We start from the raw sequence: 23081 nt of genomic DNA on the forward strand, positions 1-23081 counted from the left end.
ATTCTATGACTGATATGTGTTACCGAGGTTGAATCTGATGTTTTCATTGATGATTAAGTTTGTATGATTCACCCCCCCCCCCCCTCTCATCTTGTTGGCTATCGGATCTGTACTTATACTAAGTATCAAAACTATCAATTGGTATCAGAGCTTTGGACTCCGAAAGGAAAGTTTAAAGGCACTTGAGTTAAAAGATCCAAAGATGTATAAGAGGGATGCACCCAAGCTAAATAAGTCAGGTTTCTCTACATGGAAGAAAAGGATGAAGCTACATCTATCAGGAGTTGGAGAATATGCTATATACTATCTGGAAAATGATTTTGTTACATCGAGCACCTATCCATTGACTATGGAAGAGATAAAGGCAAAGCAAGAACACATTCAAGCAATGATTGAAATAACATCTGCATTGACCGATTCTGAGTTTAATGATCTAGAAGGCTGCAATGATGCAAAGGCTATGTGGACTAAGCTCATATGTGTATATGGAGGAGATGAACATGTTCAAAGAGCAAAAGTTGATAGTCTAAGAGGACAACTTGAATCTATGAGGATGAATGAAGGTGAGAACATAACCCAGTACAGTACAAGACCAAAGGAGATTGTAAATCAAATCAAGGGAGCAGGAGGAACTATTGAAGAAAAGGATGTGACAAGTAAGTTGTTAAGAACCCTTCTACCTGCTTATGGAATCCGAGTCTCTGCAATCAGTGAATTAAGGTCTATACCAAATATGCCAGTTTCCTTGGATGCTACTATTTGTAAGCTACATGCATTTGAGTTAAGTAATTTTGATAACAGTGGGTCATCGGTAAATAAAGTTGAATCTGCATTTAGTTCTTTTCATTTGAATGAATCTAATGATTACAATGAAAGAAAGTATAAGTACTCTGGAGGAGATCATAGTGGAGCAAGTGAAAGATTTCGGAAGAACATGGAGGAGGTACACAAACTGTATGAAGAAATCAAAAAGCAAGAAGAGTTTGAAGCACTATTGGCCAAAAGGCTACCAAGAGGCAAAGGTAAGTATAAGGGAAAACTACCCTTGAAATTTTTCAATTGTGATAAGATTGGACATATGGCTTCTAACTGTCTTGACAAAGATTTCACTGAAAAGAGAGATTACCGAGATGACAGACAAAAACATAATCATTACAGAGGTCACCGAGACTTCAGAAGAAGAGATAGAAAGACCTTCTTAATTGCCGATGAGGAATCTGAAGATGATAAATTAGATGAGACTGATACAGAGGAAGTTGTTTATGTGGCTATCAAGGATGGATCAGATGAAGAAAGGTATGAAGAAAAAGCCCTAATATCTCACATAAACACTAATGATTCTTGGATTATAGATAGTGGATGTTCACATCATATGACAGGAGATAAACACAAGTTTGTTATGTTAGAAGATTATGATGGAGGCTATGTTAGATTTGGTAATGATGCACCATGTCCGGTAAGAGGTAAAGGATCCATACCACTTATTGATAAAGCAAGATGCAATGATGTTTATTGGGTTGAAGGTTTGAAATATAATTTGTTGAGTGTAGCATAGCTAAACAACACAGGTTACCGAATAGAATTTCAGGAAGGAATTGTCAAAGTTCATGACAAAAATGGAAAGTTAGCTGCTACCGGGACACACACAAAAGGTAATACATTTCACCTTGACTCTACTCACAACAAGTGCTTGCATGCAAAGATTGATAACACCTGGTTATGGCATAAAAGGTTTTGTCATGTTAATTTTGACAATCTGATCAAGATAAGTAAGAAGCACAAAGTAAGAGGTCTACCGAGTCTTGAAAAACCTGAGAATGCTATATGCCGAGGATGCCAAATGGGCAAGATGACAAGATCCAGCTTTACAAGTAAGTCCTACACTTCTAAGGGAATTTTAGATCTTGTGCACACTGATCTTTGTGGTCCTATGAAAGTTCAAAGTTATTATGGTGACAAATACTTCATATTATTTGTGGATGATTATTCAAGGATGATGTCAGTAATGTTTTTAAAAGAAAAATCAGAAGCTTTTCAAATGTTTAAATGGTACAAGGCTAGAGTTTAAAATGAAATAGGAAGACAACTAAAATGTCTTAGATCAGATAGAGGAGGAGAGTTCACATCTGATGAGTTCAATCTATTTTGCAATGATCATGGTATTAAAAGACAAGTCTTCGCACCAAGGACTCCACAGCATAATGGAATAGCTGAAAGAAGAAACAGATCTATTGTGGATTGTGCTAGAACACTGATGATTGAGAAGAAGGTTCCACAAACATTTTGGAGAGAAGCAATAAGCACAGCTGTTTACACCTTGAACCGAGTTCAATTGAAGAAAGGTACTTTGAAGACACCTTATGAAATCTGGTATGGCAAGAAACCTAATATAAGTTATTTTAAGATCTTTGGAAGCAAATGCTATGTTCATAAAGATGATAGAAATGTCAAGTTTGATTAGAAAAGTGAAGAAGGAACATTTATAGGATATTCCTCTAGAAGCAAAGCATTTAAATGTCTGATCAAATCATCTAACAAAATAGTAGAAAGTGCAAATGTGAAAATTGATGAATTTGTAGAAAGAACTAATGATAGGGATTCCAAAGAACCAGAAGACGATGATGAATTTGTCTATGTGCAACCGAAAAGTCCTACCGAGATAACTGTTGAAAGAAATGAGGAAGATATCCAGTTACCGAATGATGAAGAGGATCATACAGAGCCTACCGAGCCTGTATTAGCCAAATATGTCAGAAGACATCATGCACCAAGTCAGATTATAGGAGATAAGGATGATCCAGTGATGACGAGGAACAAATTGAGACAGAACACATGTTTGATATCTGAATTTGAACCGAGAATAGTAAAAGAGGCATTTAACAGTGAAGATTGGATAAATGCTATGACTGAAGAGATTGATCAAATCAAGAAGAATGACACATGGACATTAGTCCCAAGACCTAAGGACAAAAATGTAATCGGTACAAAGTGCATCTTCAGAAACAAGCTAAATGAGAAAGGAGAGGTCATTCGGAACAAAGCAAGATTGGTTTGCAAAGGTTATGCACAAGAAGAAGGAATTGATTATAGTGAAACTTTTGCACCTGTTGCCAGACTTGAAGGAGTTAGAACATTGTTGGCATATGCTGCTTTCAAAAACTTCAAGGTATATCAAATGGATGTCAAATCTGCATTTCTGAATGGAATATTAGAAGAAGAAGTTTTCATTGAACAACCTGAAGGATTTGTTGAAGACAATAATAAAGATTAGGTATGTAAATTGAACAAAGCTTTATATGGTTTGAAACAAGCACCTAGAGCATGGTATGAAAGACTGCACTCTTATTTCATTAAGATTGGTTTTATAAGGACAAGTGAGAACAACAACATGTACATGAAGAATGATGAAAATGGAATACTAATCTCAGCCATATTTGTTGATGATATTATATTTTGTGGAAATGACTCTTTATGCAAAAACTTTGGTAATGAAATGAGCAAAGAATTTGAGATGTCATTAATCGGTGAGATAAAGTATTTTATAGGCTTACAGATACTGCAAATGAAAAATGAAATTTTCATTACTCAATCCAAATACATAAAGGAAATCTTGAAGAAATTTGGAATGGAGGATTCAAAGCCAGTAAGTACTCCTATGACTACAAACTGCAAACTATCAAAGAATGATGAATCTGCATCTGTTGATGAGACACTCTACTGATCCATGATTAGAAAACTACAATATGTTGTTCACAGCAGGCCTGATATAGCACATGCAGTTGGTATTGTTGCAAGATTCTTTGCAGATCCTAAGGAAACACACATGACAGCAATCAAAAGAATTTTCAGATACTTGAAAGGCACTGAAGCTTATGGCTTAGTATATCAGAAAGGAAGTAATTTTGATTTGAAAGTCTATACTGATGCTGATTGGGCAGGCAACATTGATGACAGGAAAAGCACAAGTGGAGGAGCTTTCGTCTTAGGAGAAAGACTAGTGAGTTGGCTTAGCAAGAAACAAAGATGCATTTCTCAGTCAACAGCCGAAGCTGAATATGTTGCTGCAACACTGAATTGTACCAACATTGCATGGATCAAACAATTGTTGGAAGGTATAAATGAGAAAGTTACCGAGCCAGTAACTATATTTTGTGACAATACTAGTGCCATTAATATTTCAAAGAACCTTGTTATGCACTCTAAGACAAAGCACATATCTATCAAATATCATTATCTTAGAGAAGAAGCTCATGAAAAGAAAGTGGTGTTGGAATATGTTAACACTAAAGAACAAATAGCTGATATCTTCACCAAGCCACTACCAAAGGACATTTTTGAATATCTCAGAAGTAAGTTAGGGGTCCTACCTGTTGTGACCATTTCACACATCGCCCCATCGCAAATGGGGACCCCCTCTTTTTGCTTGTCTTTCGCTTTCGTTTTTAGGATTTTGTTAGTCAGTTGGTTGTCTGGATTTAGGGTCAAGCCTTAGGGTTTTAAATTTTGTCTTTTCAAGCCAAAATCCAGTCGTTTTTGAGAGCTTTCGAGCTTCCTTTTCTAGGATGCCAATTTTGAATGCAATGAGTTCGCCAAAATGGTCTAATTTTCAATTGGAATGTTGATGCAGAGCTTTAAATTTGTCTAAGTGTTGACAGTCAAATGTGAATTTTTGTCTGATTGAATATTTTGACCAAATTTTGACTTTTTTTGATTTTGATCCTGAGCATTGGAATTGATTTGTTTTCACCTCGTGAAGTGTTAAAATGTGAAAAATCTTGTTATTTTGGCCTGTAGGAGCAAAATCGCTCCTGTCCCTCAGTGAAGGACGGGAGCTCATTTTCAAATATCTCATCATCCCCGCAGAGTCCAGACAAATTTCAAGTTGGAAGTGATGGAGAACGGCGATATCTTTCCATTGAATATAAATTGAAGATTTTCATGAGCACAAAAATGCCTCCAGGAGGAAAATCGCTCCTGTCCCTCAGTGAAGGACTGGAGCTACAATTCAAATTCCGCCTTGTCCTTGCAAGATTTTGATTATTTAATGATTTGAGGACGTCCAAAAGAAGATGCTTTGCCAAATGAATATAATTTGAGATGCAAAAACGAAGGAGAATGACCTATATTGACCAAATCGCTCCTGTCCCTCTCCAAGGGACCAGGGCGAGGTACCTTGTAGCTCCCGTCCCTCTCCCAGGGACCAGAGCGATTTCCTTCATTATGCAAAATCCAGACAAAGGTCAAGGCAAGTTTACGTTCAAAAACAAGGAAAAACATGAGATAAATGCGTTGAATATAAATTGAAGATTTTTGGGACGTCCATAACAATGCTAAATGCCTAGTTCGCTCCTGTCCCTCAGGAAGGAACCAGAGCGATTTTTGATATAATTGATTTTCTTGCAAAGTTACGAACAATGTCAAGGCATGAACGAATGGAGTGAAGAAAGACGAGTCCGTTGAATATAGACTTGGAACCTGGCAAAGTGAGATGAAGGCTACAAGGGAAGGATCGCTCCTGTCCCTCTCCAAGGGACCAGGGCGATACAATGGTGATGCTACTTCTTATGCAAGTTCAAGATCGTTCCTTCAAAGTTCAAGGTCGATCCAAGTCAAGACAAGGTGGCGAGGGACACTTCAAGACGTCTTTAGCAAGCACAAACATTAAAAGGTCGTCACAATGATGAAATTCGCATTCTAAGACCTAGATCGCTCCTGTCCCTCAGGAAGGGACCAGGGCGATGTTGGATATATTGGCCATTTTATGCAAGATTTACGTAAGATCAAGGGTTCGCAACGTCTTAGAGGGTCCATGGATAGATAGAAAGGTGATGCATGAAGATTTCAAACGTAAAGTAATCACCAAAATGAACATATGGACCATATCGCTCCTGTCCCTCTCCAAGGGACCAGGGCGATTTGCTTTGGATTCCTCGTTTTATTCCAAGTGCGTGCTAAGTTAAAGATTCACAAGGTTATGCAAGGTCCAAGGCATCGTATGAAGATAATTCGCAAGAGTGTTGAACGTCCAAACATTGCCAAACAATGTAAAAGCCTCACATCGCTCCTGTCCTTTGGACAAGGACCAGAGCGATCTTATCAAAAGCACGCGTATTCCTTCAAGATCAAAGCTAGGCGAGGATAAGCAAGGCAAGGGACATCGTTTGAAGGACATCACAACAAGGATCGAAGTTGGAAGTTGCCAAGGTCAAGGAGAAAACGTGGATCGCTCCTGTCCCTCTCCAAGGGACAAGGGCGATGATCCCTTTAATACGTCCAAACACATAATGAAGACAAGTGGGACGTGCGTGGAATGGACAAGCAATGATATTATTTGCCTTACAATGGAAGTTCGAAGGTCAAAGATACAAGATGAACGTGAAGACATGGAGATCGCTCCTGTCCCTCTCCAAGGGACAAGGGCGATGTTAGGCAAAACACATGATATTCTTTGAAAATCACGTTAAGACAAAGATGCACAAGGTTTTAAATGGCATTTGGAAGATGATACAAGGAAAGGATCGTATCAAAATGGAGAATTTCAAGCGAAAACCTTAGGATCGCTCCTGTCCCTCTCCAAGGGACCAGGGCGATAATGGTCATGAGATGCACTTGTTCGCACAAGAAAGAGATTCAAGCTTGAAGGACCCAACAAACATCGCAAAATCAACGTGGAGATGAGGACCTTGGACGTAAAAATTGCAAGAGTCATGACAAAGTTGATGGATCGCTCCTGTCCCTCTCCAAGGGACCAGAGCGATGAGGTACGTCCCTTCCTTTTTCCAATTTTTGGCGCCAAATAAACAAATTTAAATTTCCTTAAATGCTAAATCGATTAAAAAATTGAAAATCCATTTTTATTGAGCATTTAATATGGCGTTATCTTTTATTAATTATTTTTTGCCTTTATTAAAATCGAAATTTGCAAATAAAAAAACGTAAGGCATTAATAATTAATTAATTAATTAATATAAAAATCGATTTGAAGCGCCCAATTAAGCAAGTCGGCCTTGTTATTTTATTGCAAATCATTGAAAATCATTTAAAAAATGGTTTTATTTAAGCAAGTCGGCCTAAGGGGTGAAAGGATGAGCGCGCTATATATGAAGGGCGAGAGATTTCATTTTTACATAATCATTTTTTCATGCGAATTGAGGAGAAGTGAAGATAGTGCGAATATTATCGAAGGTGGCGTAGACACTCCAAGGGTGGTGCGAATTCAAACCAAGGGTGGCGCTTTATACATCAAGGGTGGTGCGAATTTGAAGACCACACCAAATGCGAACTTGAGGATACATTAAGGCGAATTTTGCTAAAGACTTGGAGGATTTGTTTGAGTGATTTGTCAAGGAAAAATTTGAAGATCATTTAAGACCACGTCTAAGGCGATACTTGAAGATCACGTTCACTCCAAAGGTGGCGAAGTCAATTTTGAGGAGATCATATTGAAGATTATTTTATACCTCAATTTTGCCTAGGCGAATTTTGTTTTTGCATTCTAGAGTTAGCTCTCTATCGAGGTATGGCGATTTAATTATTATTGCTTTATTCATTCATCGTCATATTTCAAATTTTGAAATTTTGAATTTTGAATCTCTTAGCTCAATCATTGTTTTTTAGGAAATGATAACTCTAAAGACTTATCATGAGGTTTCCTAAAAACTTTATCTCTCTAAATCAATGTTATTTATTGCAAAATCGAGTTCTTATAATGAAATGTTGTGTAGGTATGGCGACCCCAAAGGCGGGAGCATCCACCAGTCGCTCAGCTCTCATGAAAGAAGATCAGAAGACCGAAGAAGTGGAGACCAAGATCGTGTCGAAGTGGAGCAACATTGGAGATACAAGCTTGGGGAACTTTAGCACGAAGAAGTTTCGAGAGGTCCCTTACATCGGCAAGCCATCACCTGTCGCTCGGAGAATAATAGAGAGTGGCATCATTAAGGCGGCCGGTTTTCCTCCAGCTATTCAGTGCCACGAGTAGATGATCGAGTGTGCCCGTCACTACAATCCACAGTCCAGGACAATTGTGTCCAATGAGGGAAACACTTTGGCGTACCTTCCAGAGGAAGCCATAAGTGAAGCTTTCCATCTTCCAGAGCACAGGGACATGATATACAAGAGCATTGAAGGAGCCAGATCAATGTACGATGATGATCCAGATGCTTGCCTAAGCATAATCAACAAGAACTGGCTACTCAAGAGTCGTCCCCGTCTGAGCAAAGTATCGAACACACCGCATAGGATTGATTTCCAGGAGGAATATAGAGATTTGATTACCATGCTCAACAGAGTTACAGGAGCACCTCATGCCTTTTATTTTGAAAAATGGATGTTTTACTTCATCCAGGTGATTGTTCAAGGAAAGGGTACGATACATTGGGCTAGGATAATTAGCCATTGCTTGGACGTACAGTTGAGAAGACTCAGGGCTACTAAGTCCTTCCACATGAGTTCATACGTCATCTATGCCTTAATCAGGAGCGTTGAGTACACAGGACTACCTCACAGAGGAGTGATTGGAAGAGGACCCGGCGAGGTCAGAGCTTGTGAATCCTATACCTACTTGCATCATCCGCCAGGAAAGAACTACAAGTTAATCAATGATACTTTCACGATGAACATCACAAGAACGTTGCAAGGAGGGATTCACAACAGATTATCTCAGGATGCCCAGGAATTCATCAAGAGGTACGGTGCTTGGTTCATTCAGTTTCCCAAGTTCACTTACATTAGAGTGCATGGATGTCCTTTACCTCCATACATGTTGCCGAGGTACCCGACAGATAGAATTGTGTTACTTGAAGTAACAAGGCAGTTGGCAGCATATGTGAAGGCATTCAGACACAGACATCAGAATGGAGTTCAGGTACCTATTATTTTGGGTAATTCAGTTGAGGTATGTCCTAATGTCTTAGCCATGGATGACGCAGAGAAGGAGTTAGCCTTGTATCCTTTTTCATCTTTTGCTTGGAGGAATAGTTTTGATCCACATGGACACTTAGAGGAGACGGTCGGTAGAAGATTTAGACATGAGTACCAAATTGAAGATTTTATGATGAATCTCCTAGATGATCTCGAAGTGAAACGAAAAATACATTCTAGATTGCCTTTGGATTTCATCAGGAAATGTAAGATTTACAGAGTAGCCGACCAAGCTCAGGACAACGGCAGGCACATCCAATCTTCATATGATAGAGAAAGCAAAACAATAAGTTTGAATTGGAATGAGCCCGAGGCCGTGGATTTAGATGATTTGATGGCACCAGTCTTGTCTTGTACTCGCAGATGGGTAGACGTTCAGCATCAGAAGTTGAGAGAGCAAGGCATAGCTATGTCTTTTACTTTGGAAGAAAAGCCAGCCGAAGGTGGAGCAAGTGTTAGTGAAGGCAATCCTAATCCTAGGAATTCAGGTGAAGGTAACCTTCGATGTGCCAGTGAGGGCAATCTCCATTCGAGAGGTTCAAAGAGAAAGGAAAGATCAGAAAAGAAGGAGTCTTCCAAGAAAAAACAAGGTGCCAACAAAGATCAAACACCAGGTACTTCTTCCAGACCAGAGGATAGAACAGTTCGAGTGGAAGAGTCCATGGAGTCGATGGTACAAAATGACAGGCAGGAGGAAGGACAGGCACAACATATTTCGTCAGATGGATCTCTCCAAGACTATGATTTAGAAGAAGATAATGAAGTAACATCTCCTCCCAGACAAGAAGAAATAGTACATAAAGAAATTCAAGTTCAAGAAACAAGATCGAATATCCCAAATTGGTTGAAGGAAAGATTAACCAAGGTGATCGTAATTGAGGACGAGGACAATGCAATTGATTTAGAGAGCCTTGTTGGACATTCACATGTGATAACAGAGAAGAAGAAGGCTACAAAGATGTCCAAGATGATTCGAGATGAGACTGGGTCTAGAAAACTGCAGATTGCTACACCGGCAGCAGATAAATATGAGGGTGAGATCCTAGCAGAAGACTATCATATACAAACTATTGAGTTAGGACCATCCACTGCAGAGCAGACAATGGATGATGCTACCGACACATTTGAGGCATTAAAGGACAAGCTTAGAGAAGAAGTGGAAAAGAATAGAAAGCTTGAGAGAGAGGTCGGTGCATGCAGGACATATTTCAGTCACATCAATGAACCTTTGGGACGTCAGGATCCAGTTAGATCACCAGTGCAGGCATTGCCCCTTCAGTCGATCAATGAAGCAGAAAGATTCAGGAACCTGGTCCAGCGTACATGTAGTTGGATGGATAGATCTCACACAGTGGCTATAGAATTTGTTACAAGGATGTCGAAGATCATTCATCAGGCTATCCAAGTTCTTGAGATTATCTACAGATTGATGGCAACAGTAGCTGCATTTGCCCATACCAAGGACGTTGTCATCCCTGTCTTGAAAGTAATAAGACATACATCCAGAAGAATTTTAGCGCAGGAGAGGATCTTGGAAGGTGATTCTCACAGTTTGTTTCAGTGGTCAACCTTACTCCATATAAAGAGTGTTCTCTTCGAGGACATCAGTGTTAGATGTGGTCAAGTTGAGGAGGTGATCAATCCGATCCAGGACAGAGTATTTGAGGTACTTCGTACCATTCTTGGCAGAAGGATCGAGGTCGAGACAGATGTGGATATACGAGAATTTGAGGATAGAATCAAGATCATCTTTCGCAAGGACGCAGATGTTACAGATGAGCAGTATGATCAGATGTATGCCACCATGCTCCTGATTGATAGAACGAAGGAACTTGAACCTACTTGGGACGCAGCTCTTCTAGATGCATTCGATCAGGTCATCCACTTAGAAGAGAGTATCAAGAATCTTCCCGAGATTCCAATCACAGAAATCGAAAGAATCGTGACAAAATTCATTGCATATGCTAAGAAAGAGAATTGGAAAGGGAATAAGATTCTAGATGAAAGGTTGTTACAGATGACATGACATCTTGTTTCTCATTGGTTGATACCTCCTAGATTTTTGTGCCGAATTTAATATTTGGCTATGCATTTAATATTGTTCAATAAAAAGGAGGTCATTTGTAACAAACCCTAATTAGGGTTTAGGTGTCATGATCTTGTCCGTTGATTTACTTTCAATCTGGACCTTTCATTGTAACTGGGGATGCTATTTATACCCCCATTTTTCATTTCATTTAGTAATAGTGAATAGTTAATAGTCGAATAGTCAGATAAGAGTAAAATAGAGAGATTAGAGTTGTAAGCAATTTTATTTTGTAGCAAGATTGAGTCTTGAAGAGAGAAATTCAAGCAATTGTTGTATATGATGACTTGGAAATCAATAAAATATTGAAGTTATGGTGTTTTGTTGCAAATTTCTTAAGTTATCTTCATGGTTGTTGGATGTACTTGAATCATGCTCAATCAAAGTAGTTTGTTAATTTGAAAGACTAAGTGTGGGATTTGATATTTGGTGGGATTCGCAATCCAAACCACTAGCTTCTTGCTGATTGTAGGAACGCCTTGCGTGGTCGACTGGAGAACATTTTGAGTCCTTAACCTTCAAGCATTCTCGTATCTAGGATATGTACCTTTGTAGTAGTGTCCTTGGTCTTTGATGCATTGAACATCATTATTACCTTAGAAGATCGCATTAATTTCAATTGAGTTGTTATCTTATGGCAAAATTGAAGTTGGTTGAGTCTTGCCAAATCTTGTCCATGCTAAGTCATTCATAGGGTTAGGCTAGATTAGACCTCTTAAACCCTATCCTTTTGATTTTTTTTAAAAAAAGTTCCTTTAGTTTAGTAAAATCTTCGAGCTTCGAAAGCGTAAGACCCCTTGGAGGAAACAGCAAATCACATCATACCACTAAAAAGCTTGTCCACACGTGGAGACCCCACTAAAAGAACCTTGGAGTCCACCTAACTGATCCTTTCGCAGATCTTCAGCAGTTAGAGACTATTTTCTCAAGAGAGGATAAGATACCTATTGGTATTTTATTCTGTGTATGATTGTGTATAAAATACACGTCAACACTACCCCTATATCTTACTCACTGACCGAGTTCGGTGAAAGCATCACTTCGATGAATCTATTGAATATCTTTTAGGGAGCTGATGCTGGAGTGATACACTTTAAGAATGTTTTTCTGAAAGTGTACTGGAACAATATTGAGATAATACAGACAATGATACAGGGGACAGGAATTGTAAACAAATGCTCTGACCGAGACTTAGTTGATACACAACAGCAGGGAATAACTTCTTACAGAACCAACTTATGTTTTAAGTTATTTTCTTTTTGGCATTGTTGTCAAAGGGGGAGAAGACTAATGGAGGGGGAGAAGACTAACGGAGGAGAAGACCTGAGAAGATTGAGAGAAAACCAGAAGAGAAGTCTGATCTATGGGGGAGAGCATTTCAGCATTTCAGAATCATAGCAATCTGAATTCTTAATGATCAAATCAATTGGTTTTGCCATCAATGCCAAAGGGGGAGATTGTTGGCAATGTAACAAGGATATTGAGAAGGTTGTTGATGATTATGGACATAACTGATTAAAGATGTTTTACTGTCTTGATATTATTATTTTGTCATTGATGTCAAGAAATTGATTTTCTAATTCGGTATGATGTTGCCATATCTTAAGAAACATGATATGAAGATCATAAAGAAGTCGGTAAAGACACAGGAAAGAATATGATAAATAAGGGGATAAGTTATTCAATGGGCAACTCTACCGAGTCAGACAATGATGAGATCTTGATGTTTTAGATTGTTTTAACATCATACATATGTTGTAAAATGTAAAGGTTAATACTACACAATGATATCAGGCAAAGAACCTAGTCGGTAAATCGTAAGGAACCTAGTCGGTAAACCCTAAGGTTATCGCAATCGGTTAATGAAGATAGAATGTCTACCGAGTAAAGTTTAGTATTCACCGAGTTGTAACCGAGCTATAACAGAATGCATTAAATGTTTACATGTGATATTTAATGAATGAAGCTGATGAGCTGGAGCGGATCAATGATTGGCAAGCCGTGGAAGAAGTTTGTTAACAAATCTAAGGCAATGGAAAGTCGGCAAGAAGATCTATAGCTCAGATTGAACTGCATTACCCTAACACAAGTTCCAAGATGATTGTGCAAGTTCCGAGGCAGGGTAAAACATTTTTCAGATTGTAAGATACAATGAACCTGGACAAGATTGAAGATCTGATGGCTATGATTGATCATGGGAAATGTGATCAAGGAGATTAAGCGGTTAGAAGATTGTTTATAAATAAAGAACTGTTGATAAACAATGTATGCGGGCAAGTGTATGCACAGGGATGCTACATAGTGATCACCGAGCACAAAAGCTTGAAGATCTGTTGGAATAACAGATTATTGATGCCCAACAGATAGACAAGATTAGTTCTATGTCTAGATTGTGATTGAACAAATAAGAATCTGCTTTAGCATTTTAGATGTAAAGTTGCAGATAGATTGTATTACTGTTAGCTTGTGAAAGTAACAGGAAATCTCTTAACCGAGTGGACTTAACAGTCTTATAAGTAAATCCTCTAAGAAGGTGACATTCTAAATGAGTGTTTGAAATCCTTTGACAAGGTCACTTCTAACAAAGTGAAGATCCTAACAGATCTGAGGGAAATCTCTTAACCGGGTCACATCTAGCAATGTGTTTTGTAATCTTTAACAGGATTGGCTTTTAACCGAGCATACTCTAGAAGAGTATATTTCTTAGTGGGTCCGAAATCTCATAGTGGTTTTTCCCTATTTGGGTTTCCACATTAAATCTGGTGTTATGAGGTTTATATAGTTCATATGCTTTTGAGTTTGCATGTTTGACAGTTTTATTCTATGACTGATATGTGTTACCGAGGTTGAATCTGATGTTTTCATTGATGATTAAGTTTGTATGATTCACCCCCCCCCCCCCCCCCCCCTTCTCATCTTGTTGGCTATTGGATCTGTACTTATACTAAGTATCAGAACTATTAGAAGACCCTTGTCTATTCCTTGCCTTGGGTGATGCCTTCATCATCCAAGTCCTCAGAGGGGACCGGCCAGATCCGTCTCTTCTTAGTTGATGTTTAGTCAACTATGCCCTATATATGCATATCAACCTTCAGTATATACTGCCCTTGGGATTATTATAATCCCTTCTTAGACTATGAGAGTTTCCTCCCTATAGCCTCACTTGTGTGATTTTATTTATAATACATTCCTTTGCATTTTCATTTACTATTTCCTATTTCATAATTCACATGTACATAGTTTGTATTCATTACCTATATTCATAAAATGTCATTAACCATTACTCACATGTATTCCTTACATACATTCCTATTACTCTGATATGTATTTTTCCATCATTCTTTACTATTTAAGATTCATTCATCATATATGCTTACAACAAGTTCTTCCTATATATATATATATATAAACTATTTCTCTATGTATTGACGTATATATATAATGTCCCTATCTATATTTATGCATTTGTACTTATTAATGTATATATATTAATTATAATAATTCATTACCTATCTTATATCTCTACATTCATTATTACATCCTATCCCTATTATCCTATATAATACATATAGAATAGCATTTATATATCTTAATGCAAAAACCATTATTATATTCAACTCCTTACCTGTCTGCACGTAACCTCCTTTGGAGTCCCTCGTCACCCCTGTGCTCCCTCCTTTTCTTCCTTCCCTTCGGCAACCTGCATTGGGTGGGTTAAATACCCTCCCATGGGGAACGGGGTGACGGTTTGCAGCCTAAGCTGCGGCTACCGTCACACCATTTCCCTTCCAAAGGAAGGGGTGTGGCGGTAGACGCAGCCTGGGCTGCGTTTCCCGTCCCACTGTTTCCCTGCTTGGGGGGTGGGCCTTACCATGCACTTTATAAAAGTGCGTTACATAGTGCATTAACATTAATAATAAACTTTTAAATATAATAAATGAAATACTAATTATTTAATTTCTTAATCCTTAATCATTTAAAATATTAAATGGAATATATACATTAATACACCTTAAACTTTTAATTAAATTACATTAATTAAATATCAATGTTAACATTATGACCTCATTAGATAATTGATTTTGTCTTTTATTTATATATATATATTTTATAAAAAGCAACCGTATATTATGCGATGCGATGGGGATATCACAGTCTTTCTCTTATCTGCCGGTAAGTGTTGAAGTAGCCTGGATGCCCTGCTAAAGGAATATCATGCACTGATTGGAGGATTTTCTCTTTTAGCTTCGATCTTGGAATCAAAATTTTTTTGTCTTTGTAATAGATGATATCATTTACAACCTTATATTTATCATGTTGTGTATTACCATCTAACAAATCACAAGCAAAAAAATCCTTAGAATATTCCACCAACAATAAAGATTTCCAATCAGTTGTTATTACAGATAATGCATTTATTTCAGGCCTTCTGGATAGTGCATCTGCAACAACATTGTTTTTACCTTTTACATATTCAATTTCGAAATCATAAACTTGGATCTTACTCATCCATTTTGCTGCCATTCATTCAAGTCTTTCTGTCCCAAGAAATATCTCAAACTGTTATGGTTAGTTTTTATTACAAATTTGCCACCAACCAAATACTGCCTAAATTTTGCCAATGCGTGCATGATTGCCAACATTTCTTTGTCATAAATAGAATACAATCTCTCTAGATTATTAAGTTTCCTGCTTTCATATGCTATAGGTTGTTTATTTTTCATTAAAACTACTCCTATTCCATCACCAGATGCATCACATTCCAAAACAAAAGGCTGATTAAAATCTGGGAGTGCAAGTACTGGACAAGAGCTCATTACCTCTTTCAGTTTCCCGAAAGCTTGCTGTGCCTCCTCAGTTCAATGGAATGCCCCTTTTTTGGTAGGATTTGTCAACGGTGCCCCGAGCTGTGAAAAACCTCTGACAAACCATCTATAATAACTGCATAATCCAAAGAATCCCCTTTAATTCTGTAAGATTCCATGGTGGTGGCCAATCCAAAATGGCTCTTATCTTTTCTTGATGCACCTGTACCCTTGTTGCATTGATCATATGCCCTAAATACAAGATTTCATTCATTCCAAATTCACATTTAGAAGCCTTTGTATACAGTGATTGAGATTCCATAATGCCAAGAACTATATCAATATGTTTCAAATGCTCCTCCCAAGTTTTGCTGTAAATCAATATATCATCAAAGAAAACTAGCAAACACTTCCTTAACTGTTTGTTAAAGATATGATTCATACAGGACTGAAATGTTGCCGGAGAATGGCATAACCAAGAATTCATAATGACCATAATGACAGCGAAAAGCAGTTTTATGAATATCTCGATCTCTTAGCTTAATTTGATCATATCGTGATCTCAAATCAATTTTAGAAAAATAAACAACACCATGCAATTCATCTAACAATTCATCAATTCGAGGAATTGGATACCTATTTTTGATTGTTTTCTTGTTAAGTTCTCTGTAATCAATACACATACGAAGAGTTCCATCCTTTTTTTTTACCAACACTACAGATGATGCAAAAGGATTAGAACTAGGTCTGATATGCCCCATAGCCAATAATTCCTTAATTGCCTTTTCTATTTCATCCCTGAATGTTTTAGGGTGTCTATAAGGAGTAGTGATAACTGGTTTAACACCTTCTTCTAATTCAATAGTATGTTCAAATCCTCTATTAGGTGGGACTCCTTGAGGAATATCACTAAAAACCAAATGATATGAATCTAATACTGTTAACAAATCATCTTGATAAGATTTAGATTCAAAGCCTGATACCTTGTTGGAGATTAAACATTGTGCTGACCATGCCACATCCCCATGTCTGAAAATAGCCTCCATTCTTTTAGCACTGACAATCCTGGGACCACTGTTAGACATACCACGAAGGACTACCTTCTTATCATCAATTTTAAAAGAGAATTCCATTCTTTTAAAACTCTGTATATATTCATCTAATGTTTCCATCCACTGTATGCCCAAGACAACATTAGTGTCAACCAAATCAATCACATAAAAATCATCAGTAACAGTGTAATTGCCAAGTGTAATATTTAATTTAGGAACTTTATGAGTACTAGATAAATTAGTTCCACTTGCTACTCTAACATCAAATCCCTCATGTTTTTCAGTCTGCAAACCACGTCTTTCCACAAGTGCTACATCTATAAAATTATGAGTAGAACCACTGTCAAGTATAACAATTACATGTTGTCCATTCAAAACTCCTCTAACTCTAAAAATATTATAATGTGGAGTTCCTGTCATGGATGCTATTACTCCTTCTCCTTGTTTAGTACTTGTTTCTGACTCTGTGTTTTGTGATGCTCGTTCTATGTTAGGATCAACATTCTGTTCATCCTCACTATCAGACATAACTTCAATATAATGAATTTTTTCCTTCCCTAAACATCTATGTCCAGGTTGCCATGCTTCCCTACAACTGAAACATAGTTTTTTCCTTCTGAGCTCTTCCCTTTCCTCTTTATCTAACCTGTTTTTAGGGAAATTATCTGTGTTGAAAGGTTGTTTGTCTTTTTCTGGTTTAGGAGGTGGTCCTTTATTAAAATTTTTTCCTTTTGAAGATGGTTCTAATTCTCTTGCTCTTTTGACAGCTATTTGTAAGGTAAGAGGGTTTAAGGACTTAACCCAACCTTTGAGGGAATCAGACAATCCATCTATAAATATTACAATCTTGTGTCTTTCTGAAATTTCAGTAACTAAGACTACCATTTTTTCAAATTCAGAAATATATTGTTCAATAGTTCCAGTTTGCTTAAGCTGAGTCAAATCCATAAGATGTAATTCAGGATCTTTAGAATCAAACCTATCAATAAGTTTCTCAGTGAACTCAACATAAGTACCTATCAAATAATGACCCAAGGTTATTTGCCCATGATGCCACCATTCATGTGCTACACTGTCAAGATGTAATGCAGCATATTTAATTGCCTCCTCTTCCAACATAGGGTTTAATTGGAAGTATGTGTCTAATTTTTGCACCCAAGCCCGAGTAGTTGTCTTACTTGTTCCATCAAAATAAGGAATGGACAATTTTCCAATTTTCCTTTGCAATTCACTGTTGTTTCCTCGCTGTCCTCTTGGCCTATGTTTCATTCTGACATCTAAATATTCTCTAAATGTCATTGTTGATCTGAATTCGTCTCCAGAACCCAACCAATCTTGATGTATTTCTTCTTGTATTTCTCTTATTGTAGGTTCATTTTCAGGCGACTGGTTTCTAGCAGTAAATGTAGGCATAAATGGTCTAGCTGTTCGTGTTCTTTCTGGCTGATTATTAACCGACTGTTCATCTCTACCCCCATTGTTTCCCCCATTATTTTGATGTTGATTATTTTGTCTTCCATTATTTTGGTGCTGATTTATATTATTAGCCATAAATTGGGTCATCAAGTTGGTCATTCTGTTAACATTATCTTGCATATCTTGCTGGCTTCTGATTAATGCAGCCAATAGGTCCCTATTGTTATCCGGGTCTCCCATGTTGGTTTCAAAAATAAATTCCTCGTCAGTTTCGGTGTGACTATCCTCAATTTCAAACGGAATAGATGAACTACTCTGTGCTAAAGGAGAGTTTTGAAATCTGTTTTGACGGGCCTTAGTACTTCGGAAATTATAATTTCCCTGGTGCATACTCAACTGTGCATTAAGTTTTCATGAAGTTTCAAACACCTTACAGGCTGACAGGATTCAAGAGCTCTGATACCACTGTAAAATTCCTCACTAGAAACTGATTGCAAATAAATATATATAACCAATTTATACAGAGATGTAATATTTACTTAACCGATTGATCATTGAAATGCCCATAATTTCATTTATGTGTATAACCCGTGCAGCCCCAAGTTACATTCATGTTTATTGGTATTCACAATATTTATGGAATAGACATTTACAGTATTCAAGATGTAAAATGATGCACCTGTTGATTGCCGTGGCTATTGATATCCATTCATATGGTTGACGGTCATTGAAGTGACTTCGTGAATTTACCGTGAAACGTGATAGCGACAACCTTCCACGTCAAATGCATTCGGATTTACGTGATGAATCTGGATCCTTCGCATTTGCAAGCTTAATTTGGGAACATACCCGATATCGGGTTTTCTGATACACCATGGAATTGATGGATTATGCATGCTTGATGCCTCTTTCCCAATATTGATGAAGGAAGTTTACGTGCCAGGTGCTATGTTCGATATCAATGAATGGAGCTTGCGGACCAAACAATACTCTTGCTGTTGGGTTTCTGGAACATGCGGCAATGTACAGAGATGCGGGCCTTCTCATCGAGATTCTGATAGGCTTCACCAGACTTGCAAACACTACTCACACCGTAAGGTTTCTCCTGGGGTTACGATACTTCATAGTTCCAATAGGCCAGATGCAGGCTGGCAAAAGGAATTATTTCATTTGTTTGACATCTCGCAGACTATCAAACGTTTCTTCCAAGCAATGTTTTATTTCATAATCTCCGATATCCCTCCATCACTGGTACCCATTCTTTTATTACCACCAAGTTGGTTATAAATCCCGTAATATTTAAAACTATTTACGGTATTAAACAATAATACATGTAATTAAGAACATGCCTTTTAACCATAACACATGTAATATTAATTATTTATATAAATGAATGGGAAGGTTCATATAAAATAATTAATTTTTTTTAACATACGTCAATCATTTATTTAGGGGACATGACATTAGTTATTTAATATAATTTTAATTAAACTTTGAATCATAATTTTAAAGAATTTAATCCTCCTTAAGTACTTTTAAGCCTAGGAAATTAAATTATTTAATTTCCAAATCGATTAAAAATGGGGGAAATAAATAGTTGTGGGAAAGTAGAAGAATGAATACAAGAATTTTTCTGTTCTTTATAAGAAGAATAGTAATCCACAAAACTACAAAATATTTATGTTTAATTTCCCCATAAGCTCCAAAGTCGAGATAAGTTAATAGAATTGAGATCCACCCTTAATTATCTGTTATAAACATTTTGTTTACATCCTTTTATCTAGGAACCACTAATTTGAGTTTATTTTTGTTTTGAGGATCTGGATAATTATTCCTTCGTTTTATAATAATGATAAAATTTGGCTTGGCCTAATCTTGTAATTTTTCTGATTTCCAGGTGTTGTTATTGCATGGGTTTCCAAATTTTTGGTATGTTTGGAAGAATCAGTTCAAGCCCCTACATGACATGGGTTACCACATTGTTGCTCCTGATTTGAGAGGCTACAATACATCATCAAAGCCACAAGGAATTAGAAACTATGGTCGTGCAGAAGTTTTATCAGACATAATTTGCTTAATTGAGTGTTTTAATGCAGGCAAACCTACAAATATTGTAAGAAATTCATTGCCCATATAGACCCAGATTTTTATTCCCAAGGCTTTCTTTAGGTGCATCTCATGCTTCTGAGAAGATTGGTGTAATAATTCATGAACGATACAGGTTGGGCATGATTGGGGTGTAATTGTGGCTTTATCTCTGGCTGAAGATGCTCCTGATGTGGTCCGCAGATTAATTGTTGTAAATGGACCTCATCCAAAAATCATGCTCCATGTTATCCTTACCAACATCCATCAGTTATATCGTAGTTGGTACATATGTAAGGCATATTTCTCTATCATACTTGAACTTTTGTCTTCTTTGAATCTGTACTATCTGTTTGAACAGAATTATGGCCTTTGATTATAGCATCACATGAATATGAACTTTGGGTGAAATAAATTACTGCTTCTGAAAATGTGTCATTAAAATACATTTTAAATTTCTATTTTGATAGATGATGATGCTATTCATTCTTGTACCATGTCTTGTGGCTTGAAGTTTTAACAATTTAGGTTTGTCCTCTTTAGCTTTTGTTCATCTTCATTTTCAACTTTATTTTTAGTTGCTCTTCATAATCCAGGGTCTTTAAACATTAGTACTTCTCCTTTTTAATTGATTGTATGCCTGAATCCCTTTGACCTATTCTGGTTATTTGTGGTCATTAATATAATTTCTTTGTTTCTTTGAAATGTTTGTCGGCTTGTACCATGTCTTATTGCTTGGGATTTAACAACTTTAGATTTAGCACCTCTTGCTTTTGTTCATCTTTACTCCGTAGTTTGTATTTCATTGCTTTTTATAATCTAGGGTCTTTAAACCTAATACTTCTCTTTTCTAATTTATTGTACTTTCTGAATACCTTGGACATATTCTCATTATTTTGCATGGGCATCTTCTAATTTTTTTTCCATTTGATAGAAGTTAATTTTTGTTCATTTGATAAAAATTAAAATTTTTCTAACAATGATTATTTATATCCTTTTGTAATTTCTGGTAAAATTATTATATTGATTATATTTCAAAGCTTGAACATGCAGATTGTGTATGGGTGGTAATGTTTTGATGTGAGATCATTTCGTTTGGAGGCTCACCTCATTTTTATAATTTGTAATGAAGTTTTCAAGATAGCTCATTAAGAGGTGAATCTAGCTAGATATAGTTGTTCACCTTTAATGCTTGCTCATAAGTCAAATTTAATTGATGGTGGCAGAACAACCATTTTTGTTATGACATGCTACAGTTTGAGTGATGTTGGTAGATCAGTTCATGTTCAATGATTTAATTTTTAGGTTTACAGTGCTGTAGTACATTATAGCTATATTGATTCTAGAGAAGCTTCTTATTGATGGACTTTTTAATTCTCTTGTAATTTCCCCATCTTTATGCCATCTTGTTTGTTGAGCATTGGCTAGTTTTCAGGGTTTCCATAGGTTTCTAGATGCATTGGGAAGGTTCCAATGTTCTTGGCGAGCTTAGTTATCAGTTTCAATGGGTTTCGACAATAGTTGCTATTTATATTATAAATGCGTCTATGGCACTGATTTTTTTGGGTTTGTTCTCTTTGGTCCTTGGAGAACACTGCTATATATAGTAAGTTCTTGCCTAGCATTAATCCCATAGCATTAATCTTTTTGGGATTTTTTAGGTTTGTTCTCTTTGGTCCTTAGAGAAAACTACTATTTATAGTAAGCGTGTTGTGTTCACACCACACCCTGTCTTTTATGACAGGGACCCCCGTTTGGCCTGCAGCGAGAGAGGGAGAACCTTGATCAAGGTCTAGCTTGACATCGTCTGCAAAAAACGTCTCCTTACGCCAATGGTGAAAAGAAAGTTTGAGCATTTCATTTTCTATCACTGTAGCTAAGATAAATCACACTCTTTGCAATCACCGAAAAAATCCCGAAACTTTGCAGGGCCAAAGTTCATTGGAGTTGTATTTCTTAGACGCCCATGAAAATGCTGATAGGAACCTTGAAAATGTCAAGGCAAAGTTTGAAATGAAAAGATAAAATAAGTTTGGGTCTTTTCAAATGAATCGCTTTTGCTCAAACCACTTGCAAAGCCCTCCAAATTACCGAAGATTTCCCTGTGAGCACGCCAGTTCACTAGAACCCGAAAATCCTTGAGGTTTCAGACATAGAAGGTGAAATCACTAGCACAAGCCCTCCAAATCGCCGAGGAACTCCCAAATTCATATTCATGGGTCGCGTGTTTTGTGTGCCTCCCCCGCCTATGAAAGTGCTGATCATAGTCCTGACTCCCGCCAATAAACCAGATGATGCTAATGATTCAGAACAAACGCATAGGGTTAAGACGCAAGTAAAAGTTTTAGCTTTTATTTTATGAAATTGCCTATGCTTAACGACCAAGCAGATAGACATCGGGCCTCACAAACCCAAGAAAATCCCTAGAGAGGCCAAACAAATTCATAAGGCCAAGCGATTATGAAATTCGGGCTTCCATAAGAAAACATGAAGAACATATTGGAATCGTGAGTCTTCCTTCGAACCTCTTTCCGTGAGAATACTGAGAGTTGGATGCTAGACGCGAATATAAGGTTTGGATTTTCTTGTATTTGCCGTGAAAGCCCGAATAAAATACCAATCACATAAAGGAAAGGGTTAGGTTAATAAAACGTAAATGTTTTAAAATCAAAATGCCTTTTCCTCATCGAGCCTTTAATGAGCCGAGAAATATAT

The 23081-nt window shown here is 37.1% G+C and overlaps 1 protein-coding gene across 3 annotated transcripts in view; it reads left to right on the forward strand.

Annotated features, from left to right (window-relative positions):
• Positions 1–23081, forward strand: part of LOC131040062 (uncharacterized) — a 150284-nt gene that overhangs the window by 72894 nt on the left and 54309 nt on the right. For all 3 annotated transcript variants that reach the window (XM_057972953.2, XM_057972954.2, XM_057972955.2), the window contains exons 3-4: positions 20179–20394; positions 20503–20659. In XM_057972953.2, the coding sequence (XP_057828936.2) occupies positions 20179–20394; positions 20503–20659 (373 nt within the window). The remainder of the gene's footprint in view (positions 1–20178; positions 20395–20502; positions 20660–23081) is intronic.

Source organism: Cryptomeria japonica, chromosome 10 (genome assembly GCF_030272615.1).
Source record: "Cryptomeria japonica chromosome 10, Sugi_1.0, whole genome shotgun sequence".
NCBI lineage: Eukaryota > Viridiplantae > Streptophyta > Pinopsida > Cupressales > Cupressaceae > Cryptomeria > Cryptomeria japonica.